This window comes from Manis javanica, chromosome 11, assembly GCF_040802235.1.
Source record: "Manis javanica isolate MJ-LG chromosome 11, MJ_LKY, whole genome shotgun sequence".
Classification (NCBI taxonomy): Eukaryota; Metazoa; Chordata; class Mammalia; order Pholidota; family Manidae; genus Manis; species Manis javanica.
In genome coordinates, this window is record NC_133166.1 from 85,914,993 (window position 1) to 85,924,898 (window position 9,906).

Here is a 9,906-nt window from a genome sequence, read left to right on the forward strand (position 1 = left end):
AACTAGAAAATTGAACTGAGCGCCACGCATATCTATCCAGGCTTGACTGAACTTACATTATCCACCACCATTACTTTCAAATCTACTTAAGAGTTAAATCAGATTGAGATGGGGCAGCCCCAGTTATGCAGTATGATTGGACAGGACAAGGACAGAGTCTCACACCAAGCCATTTGTGATATTCCTGTGACTTGAAAAGCGGCAATAATGATGACCAGTGTTACTTGCGACCATCTATGGAAAGTCCTTGGTGTCGTGGTCCCTACCCACCCAGACTACCTGTCCTTACCTCCTAGCCAGGGCAGCCTCCTTGATCGTCAGGGCTAGGGTGGAAGGCCCAGGAGGGTCAGCATTCAGTAACATCCTAGGATGCCTGCTGCTAATCTCAGTGAAGCTAGAAACAGGATGGCTACTGGAGGCACAGCAAAAAGCCCATCAAGCCTTGATTCCTCCCCATGAGGGCTATCAGCTCTTCTTTTATCTGAAACATCTTCCTGTTTCCATCCTAGAAATGCTGATTCTAGCCAGTAAACCTGTTCATATGATATGTACACTCTCAAGTCTGGCTGATGTGAGAGGTGTGACTAAGCCTTGGGCTTTGATGTTCCTCATCTGCATTTTCAGATCCTCCCCCATCTGTCACTGGTGCAGCAGTAGCCCTCTCTCCCTACTAGTCAGCAGTGTCAGGCCCTGAGGTGACCACTCTTGGGCCCAGGATGCACAAATCAACAGAAGCCCAGCTGGGGATCCTGCAGCCCTGGGTGTGGGGACCAGGCCCTGCTGGGATCCTGCAGCCCTGGGTGTGGGGACCAGGCCCTGCTGGGCCTGCTGGGCCAGCCCCTGACATGTCCTGTCCCTAGGCCTGCAGGTGCTGCTGCCAGAGTACCTGCGTGAGCGCTTTGTGGCCGCCGCGCTCAGCTACATCACGTGCAGCTCTGAGGGTGAGCTCATCTGCAAGGAGAATGACTGTTGGTGCAAGTGCAGCCCCACCTTCCCAGAATGCAACTGTCCTGATGCAGACATCCAGGCCATGGAGGACAGCCTGCTGCAGATCCAGGACTCCTGGGCAACTCACAACCGGCAGTTCGAAGAGTCAGGTGAGCAGTCCACCAGCCCAGATCTCTTCCTTGGCAATGGAAGGTGGCTGCGAGGTGCAGCACCACAATGTGGGGACTCAGTTTGGATCCTAGCTTAGCTGCTTGCAGTCTGTCTGACCTCCAGAAGCTCGTATTACCACCCCAAGTCTAGGTTGCTTTCTCTTGTGTATGCAAATGGGTATAACACCTACCAAAGAGATGGGTTTTCAGGACCTAATAAGCTAAGGTATCCAGGGCACAGGCCTGTCTGTCTTGTGTTCCACAGACACCCCAGTGCCTGCACAGAAGGCGCACAGTACTTTTGAATGAGGTACACAGAATAGTTCTAGAAGGCACCTAGTACATTGTTTGTTGCAGGAATGACCAACATCAATGTTACCTTGTAACCTAAATTCAAAGGACTTGATTTTGAATCTTTGCTCTGTGTTATAGTTTGAATGTCTTTGTCCCCCCACAATTGTTATGTTGAAAATCTAATGCCAAAGGGGATGCTATGAGGAGGTAAGGCCTTTGGGAGGTGATTCGGCCATGAGGGTAGATGGGATTAGTGCTCTTATAAAAGAGACCCCAGAGAGCTCCCTTGCCCCTTCTGCCATGTGAAGACACAGTGAGAGGTTGACTACCTGCAGCCTGGAAAAGGTTGGCTATGACATTGGCCTTCACCAGAACTTGGCTACACTGGCACCTGACCTTGGGCTTTCAGCCTCTAGATCTGTGAGAAATAGGCTGTCTGCTCTGGTATTTTGTTACTGTAGTCTAGACAAAGACACTGTTCCTGACCAGCTTTAAGACTTTGTATTAGCCATGCGGCTTTTCAAAGCCTCCGTTTTCTCATCTGAGAAAGAGGGAAAGTGATAATAGGTGGATGGAAGGCTTATATGTAATAATGTAGAGACAATTAATATATAAAGAACTCTGCATGGTATATTCATATGATGAATATATTCAATACTAAGTGAATGATAGTTAGATGATGATGTCTTAAAAGCATAATGTTGGATAAAATAAAGCAAAATGAAAAAGGCTATATATTATAAACATACTTATACTCATTAATTAAATATGATACATATTTAATACTATTTATATGACATTTAAAAACACACCAATACTTAATTTTTTTTTTATTGAAGGGTAGTTGACACACAGTATTACATTAGTTTCAGGTGTACAACACAGTGATTTAACATTTATATACATGATAATTCTAGGTACCAGCTATCACATACCAAGTTGTTACAATATTTTGACTATATTCCTTATGCTATACATTACATCCCGGTTACTTATTTATTTTACAATTGGAAGTGTGTACTTTTTATTTTTTTTGTGAGGGCATCTCTCATATTTATTGATCAATGGTTGTTAACCACAATAAAATTCTGTATAGGGGGGTCAATGCTCAATGCACAATCATTAATCCACCCCAAGCCTAATTTTCGTCAGTCTCCAATCTTCTGAAGCATAACGAACAAGTTCTTAGATGGAGAACAAATTCTTACATAGTGAATAAGTTACATGGTGAACATTACAAGGGCAGTCATCACAGAAGCTTTTGGTTTTGATCATGCATTATGAACTATAAACAGTCAGTTCAAAGATGAATATTCATTTGATTTTTATACTTGATTTATATGTGGATACCACATTTCTCTCTTTATTATTATTATTTTTAATAAAATGCTGAATTGGTAGGTAGATACAAGATAAAGGTCGAAAACATAGTTTAGTGTTGTAAGAGAGCAAATGTAGATGATCAGGTGTGTGCCTGTAGACTATGTGTTAATCCAAGCTAGACAAGGGCAATAAACCATCCACGTATGCAGAAGATTTCTCTCAGAACGGGGGGGGGGGGGGTTGGAGGTTCTAAGCCTCACCTCTGTTGATCCCCATTTTCTCACCTGATGGCCCCCCTGCGACTGTGCCTGTCTTAGGTTGTTCCTAATACTTAATATTTTTAAGGATAAATTTATTTGTAGAAAACATTAAAAACTATGTGATAATAATAATGAAAACATCCAAGAGAGCGGTTACATCTAGATGGAGATGGAAGAGAAGTTTAAGGCCTTCAACTATATTTGCTTTGCTTTATATCCACCCCCACCTCCAAAAAAAAATCTGAAGCCAATATGGCAAAATGGCAAAATCTAGATGGTGGGTACTTAGGAGTTTATCCTGTTATTCTCTATGCTCTTTTTTATACCTAAGTGTTTCGTAGGAAGAACTATGCACACGCAAGTTGTCAGTGTCATTAGTAGGTATAATTTACCCATCATGGTTGTGGAGGGCAGCCACTGTGGGGGGCTTCCAGGGAAATCAGGAATTCAGAAATAAGGCCCAGGGCATTATTACCATCTGAAGGCCTAGACCAGGCACGTAGTAGCTAAGGAGAATATCGTATGCCAGGCCCCCAGCCCGACCTGTACTGGACTAATGGCAGTGGGATGCATTCAATAATGCCTAAGTATGAGAGGAATGACTTTAGACTTTAATCATTATAGTTACTGCTAAAAAGTAAATGAAGTGTGTCTGGACTCCCACCAGGAGACTGGGGAGCTGCCAGTTCCAAGTAAAAGGCAAGCTATGGACAGAGATCTGAGTGTGAGTTCAGAAAATATGTGCCCAGGAAGCTTGGGGAGAGCTCGAGAGCTCAGACTTGCAGTAGGAGCCAAGAACCAGAAAGCATGTTGCTTCTGGATTAGCTACAGGAAAGAACGGGTATCTGGCCAAGAGTTGAAGCTCAGAAGATGTGGAGGGGAGAGGCTGGTCTCTGGCATGGAAGGGTTTCTAAGATTTCTGAGCTGGGTGTTGGTCTTCCCTGTGATCACTCTTCCAGCCCTGTACACTCTCACCTTGTTGTGCCCTCCCTTCCTCCCTGAGAAAGTTGTGGTGTTACTGAGAAGACTGGCCTGTGCCAGGGTTGTGACTGACTTATAAGGAGGTTTCAAGAAGAAGATGCATCCCAAAATCATTGGCAAAAGCAGGAATTGGCCCCTCAAGTGGTGACAAAGATCTGTTTTAAAATTAGGAAGTATTATTAGGGACAGGAAGGATAGGGAAGAATCCTGAAACCATATTTAATGATGTGTTAATTATTTCTCCATAAAGCTGTTTAAAAAGAAATATATAACTGGGCCTGGGGGAGTGCATGTGAAGCCTCCTTTCTCCTCAGGTGACTGTGAAGGGCTGGCTGGGTCTGGGGGTGCCCTCCCGCCTTCCCGGGGTCTGCACGTCTTCTGTCAGCTCAGCCCTTGTGTCCTTGCTCACAGAGGAATTCCAGGCCCTGCTGAAGAGGCTGCCAGAAGACAGGTTTCTGAACGCCACAGCCATCTCCCAGTTTTGGGCCCTGGACGCCGGCCTGCAGCATCGCTACCGGCAGCTGGCGGCCAGCTTGAAGGTGCTGTTCAAGAAGACCCGCCGCCTGGTCCGCAGGCTCTTCAGCCTGTGCCAGCGCTGCCACCGGCAGCCGCGCTTCCGCCTGCCCAAGGAGAGGTGAGCACGCTGCCGCTGCAGCCGGAGCTCAGCACCTCCCCAGAGAGCGCCCCCCAACCTGGGAGATCTGGGAGCGGCGGCCCACATGTGGCCTTTTACATCCTCTTGTTCTCTGACCTACTCGTGTCATTCTCAGTGACATGTTGTGTCTGAAGTGAGAGAGAGAAAAGAAGCTAATTTTCCTTTTAAACAAATTAGATTGGATTCCAATATTATTCTAATAATACTTTAATCTCACTTTAGTAGTCTTTTAGGAAAGAAAGGGGTGGAATAAGCTTATACACCCATTGCATCTGATGAGACACACACACATTGAATTGGTGTGAACAAGCAGCTGCTATGAGTCACAGAGGCAGAAGGCTGAGGCCCTGTGCCCTGGGGAACATGGGCCTATATTGTCCTAGGCCCGCCCTCACTCATTTAGTCAACAAGTTTTTATTAAGACCACACTGCACATTCTATATTATGCACAGGGGGATATTTGTTAATTGGGAAGATAAAATAAATACACAGAAACATAAAAACCATAAAATCCTAACTATGTAGTAGCTACTTACATTCATGTTCCTGGAGCATAAATCAAAAGCACGGTCTAGTAAAAGAAAAGGCCAGAGAGCAAAGCCACATTGGAGAAAGCAGCCTTGGCCAGATTGTGTGGGAGGAGATGGAAATGGGCTGGTGCATGTCAGATGGAACATTCCAGGAGGGGACGTCTGCCCTCACAGCAGCCCCAAGGTGTGACTCTTAGCTGAGGCCTCAGTGAAAAGGGAAGCGTGAGTGGACAGGACAGACCAGCAAGGCTTTGGATGGGGAGTTGTTATTTTGTTTTCAACAAATGATTACTAAATGCTTACCATGCACCAGGAGCAATAGTACTTTCTGAAAATCCACTGGTGTGTAATGCGATGTCCCTGCTCTCACAGCATTTGCGGGTAAGCTGTCTGTGAACAAGAACACAATAAGTAAACACAGTACTTTCAAATACTGATCATTGCTGTGGATTCCATAAAAGCAGGGTGCAGTGAGAGAGGGCCTGGCTGGTTCTTTTGGGAAGGGTGTCTGGGAGGACCTCTTTGATGAGGTGTCATTGGGGTGATATCTGAATCTTAAGAGGGAGCCAGGCATAGTGAACTCCTGTTCTTGGTGGGAGAGTGACAGAAGCAAAGAGGATGCCAAGGACAGAGCCCATGAAGTGGGAAGAAGCTGGCACAACGTTGGGAAGTTTGGAGAGCCAGTTGTTGGAACACCCTATTAGAAGGCTGAGAACTAGATCTGATACAAAAGATGTTGGAGACTTTCTGTGGGCTTCGGATAAGGGAATAAGGTGGTACTGGGGAGGGATGAGCCTGGCTCCCTGCAGTGAAAGATGTCAAGTATTTCTGGTGCTGATCCATCAGACACTAAACTCCAGGCCCTACTCCACCATTCCACAATGGTACGATGGGGCATTCAGAGAACTGGAGGCATTTATCTTCCTCATTGGCTCTCTGCTTGTTAGTCAATTCCACCACCCTCAGGGAAGATGACAGTGTCTGGCATCCTATGACTCTTCCTTCATTTTTATCTCTTCCCACAAGGTCCCTGTCCTACTGGTGGAACCGAATCCAGTCCCTTCTCTACTGTGGAGAAAGCACCTTCCCTGGCACCTTCCTGGAACAGAGCCACAGCTGCACCTGCCCCTATGACCACGCTTCCTGCCAGGGCCCCATCCCTTGTGCCTTGGGTGAAGGGTCTGCATGTGCTCACTGTGCTCCAGAAAACAGCACACGTTGTGGGAGCTGCAACCCAGGCTACGTGCTTGCCCAGGGGCTGTGCCGGCCAGAGGTGGCCGAGTCCCTGGAGAACTTTCTGGGGCTGGAGACAGACCTGCAGGACCTGGAGCTGAAGTACTTGCTGCAGAAGTGGGACAGCCGCATCGAGGTACACGCCATCTTCATCAGCAATGACATGCGCCTGGGCAGCTGGTTCGACCCTTCCTGGAGGAAGCGCATGCTGCTCACGCTGAAGAGCAACAAGTATAAGCCTGGGCTGGTGCATGTGATGCTGGCCTTGTCCCTGCAGATCTGCCTCACCAAGAACAGCACCCTGGAGCCTGTCATGGCCATCTATGTCAACCCCTTTGGGGGCAGCCACTCTGAGAGCTGGTTCATGCCCGTGAATGAGGCTGACTTCCCCTACTGGGAAAGGACTAATGTGGATGCAGCTGCCCAGTGCCAAAACTGGACTATCACTTTGGGCAACAGGTGGAAGACCTTCTTTGAGACAGTCCATGTTTACCTACGGAGCCGAATCAAGTCCCTGGATGACAGCTCCAATGAGACAATCTACTATGAGCCCCTGGAGATGACAGATCCCTCCAAGAACTTGGGCTACATGAAAATCAACACACTGCAGGTCTTTGGCTACAGCCTGCCCTTTGACCCGGATGCTATCCGGGACTTAATTCTCCAATTAGACTACCCGTACACTCAAGGTTCCCAGGACTCTGCCCTCTTGCAGCTCATAGAGCTTAGGGACAGGGTAAACCAGCTTTCTCCACCTGGCAAAGTCCGGCTTGACCTCTTCTCCTGCTTGCTCCGGCATCGGCTCAAGCTAGCCAACAATGAGGTGGGCAGGATCCAGGCCTCTCTGAGGGCTTTCAATTCCAAGCTGCCAAACCCCGTGGAGTATGAGACAGGCAAACTCTGTAGCTAATGGGGGGTCTGTGCCGGTGCTGGACAGGGAGGGGATCCATGAATCCGGGTGTGAAGATCGCTCAAGCCCTCACCTAGTGCCAACAGGGTGCTCCCTTTGAGACTTCTAGCATCCAGCCGACAGGACCTTGGGGCTTGGACTGAGCAGGCAGGAGAGAAAGACACAGCTGCTGCACACATGCACATACCACATGTGTGAACTCACACACACACACACACACACACAGACACACCCACTCACCCGGGAAAGCTACAACTCCGCAGCCTTGAATCTGTAAAGTCAGTGCTTCCTCAAATGAATGCAACTGAAGGAGAGGAACCAACCAATGGAGAGACGAGGAACAGGAGCCAGCCAAACCATGAAACAACAGATCCTTAAAAGCGATTCTTACCAATCAAGAAAGCAAGTGGGGACAACAATGGGAGGGGTACCAGCTCTTCCTCTCCCTCTGTGGAGTCACTTTTGTATTCTTTTTAACCAAATTTCTTAAAATGCGTTGTTTCGTGATATTCCACACTGGTTCTTACTTTTTGTGTGCTGCCCCCCATGCCCCGCAAGCCACAACCCACAACCCTCCCAGACACTGACTGCTCCTCAGGCCGGCTCCCTTGGAAAACTCAAAAAGTGACCCCAACAGAGCCCCGCTCAGGGCAGGCGGGCATGCTCTGCCTCGTCACCCCATCCTCCCACCAGCCCCCTCGCTTCCCTGTCCTCCCCAGTTTCAGGGCCCTGGCTTGCTCCACATTCCCCTGGTCCAGCCAGAGCTCCTCTTCCAAGAAGCACCTGATCTGTCTAAGAAAGCAGCTCTGTCAAATCAGAGAGAGACAATGTATAGGGCAATGTTCTTTTTAAAAAACAAACAAAATATTTATTTTGTGACTGTTTTCCTTGTCAATCTGCTTCAGCCACATGAACATGAGTAAAAATTTACCTGGTTTAATATATTTTTTAAAGAAGGCTTTTTTTAGGGGAAAAAAATGAGGGAGAAAAGAGAAAAAAAGTATAGGTCCCTGGGTCGCCTGGCCTTTTTTTTTTCTAATGGCTGGTGTGTGGTACGTGGCTGTCCATGGACGGTGCACACTGCTGTGTGGGAGGCTGTCTGACTGGTGTATCCGCAAGGGGAGGCACGTCTGGCTGGACTGGGGTGTGTGCATGTGTGTGTGTATAAGAGAGACAGACAGACACTCACACACACAGAAACAAGAGAGAGGCAGGTAGGGGATGAAAGGAAGGATGGACAGAGGCAGAACTCTCCTGGTTATCTGGTTACCTGCCCCCTTTCCCAGGTGTGATCACCAGCACGGGTCCAACAGCCAGGATCTCCCACTTTCAGGGGGGCAATATGAAAGTTCTTGCTGACAAGGGGAACTGCCTTCTTTGCTCTGGAGCAAATACCTGCTAAAGGGGACTCCTCTTCCCCACACTGCTATGGACAATAGGAGAACTGCCCATATTCTGCATCTTATGGTCTGGGATTGTCTTTTGAGGAAATCTGGGAAAGCTGCAGACATAGCATTGGCTTTCTCCATTCTGTCTGATTACCACTTTCCCAGAGCCTAAGAAGTTTTGATGTACACCATGCAGAACAATGCATCATTCTCCCCTTAGGGCCTCTTCCAGGTGGCATGAGAAACATTTCAGAGCAAATCTTGGAGAACCACTTCTCTATTTTCCAAGTACAAAGCATAGACATGACAACCCCCAGTTTATTCAGGTGAAAGTCACCACATAAATACTAAGTACTTCATTTTCTACCTGTGGTACACCTCAGCTGGTAGAAAATGGACTGGGAGACAGAAAAGAGGATCATGTTTCTCTGCCTAAGAGCCTTCTATGTTTATTGTTGCACAGAGAAGAATGTAGCATTACATTTAATCATCGTACCAGCTTTTTCAATCCACTAGGACCTGAAATCCTTGGTAGATGCCGCCCGGGGCATTTCTTTCTTCACAACTTCCCTGAAGGCTTCTAGGGTAGAAATCCAGAGTGATGGGATGACCTAGGAATGAACACAGGTATTGGCCATTTATAGTTGAGTCACGGCTTTCTTTGGGAGTTTGTATCCCGCCCTTCATCTGTGGAGACAGAACCAGCTGTTCTCTTTGCCTCTGCAGGTGCTGATGTGCTAGGAGTGTGCTTCTGTTGGGAAGGGGGCTGCAAGTGGTGGCCAGGGTTTGATACCTCCCAGTGATGCGGCTTCAGAGGGGTAAGAAAGATGTCAGAGTCTGATTTTAACACTCTGAGTGCACATGTCTACATTCTGTAGGAGTGGGTGGCCAAAGGCTTTCACCTACAAATTAACAGCACACCGCGCACAGTAGCATTCAGAGTGGGGAGGAAAGCAATCAGTAATATGCTGTGCAGGAAGTTAGCAGTGTGGACCCTCAATAGCATGATGGCAATTGCTCTGGTGGGAACTGAGTCAGTATATCAGGGCTCACGTCCCGCCTAGGCCAGTTCCACAGTGGAAGGGAGGGGAACCTCAGCTGTCAGTCTCTGAATCAGAATCTCGTCTGGAGGAGAAACACACCTACAGAGTTATCAGGAAGGATGTTGTGAGTCCTTGTCTCAGACTCCTTGTCTTAGGAAGGCTCTGGGAAGCTGAGCATGTGATGTGTTATGG

General features: G+C 47.7%; 1 protein-coding gene and 1 long non-coding RNA gene across 5 annotated transcripts in view; one reads left to right on the plus strand and one right to left on the minus strand.

Moving 5' to 3' along the window:
• BRINP2 (BMP/retinoic acid inducible neural specific 2) overlaps positions 1-9,173 on the plus strand; it is a 115,839-nt gene extending 106,666 nt beyond the window's left edge. For all 4 annotated transcript variants that reach the window (XM_073216805.1, XM_073216806.1, XM_073216803.1 and 1 more), the window contains exons 6-8: positions 861-1,097; positions 4,367-4,589; positions 6,167-9,173. In XM_073216805.1, the coding sequence (XP_073072906.1) occupies positions 861-1,097; positions 4,367-4,589; positions 6,167-7,283 (1,577 nt within the window). In that variant the 3' untranslated portion in view covers positions 7,284-9,173. The remainder of the gene's footprint in view (positions 1-860; positions 1,098-4,366; positions 4,590-6,166) is intronic.
• On the minus strand, positions 4,621-9,284 carry LOC140844460 (uncharacterized). The gene is made up of 3 exons (XR_012122802.1): positions 9,168-9,284; positions 5,444-5,530; positions 4,621-4,738 (listed from the first exon to the last, which is right to left on the minus strand). It is a non-coding gene; the product is annotated as an uncharacterized lncRNA (long non-coding RNA).
• Between the last annotated feature and the right edge of the window lie 622 nt (positions 9,285-9,906).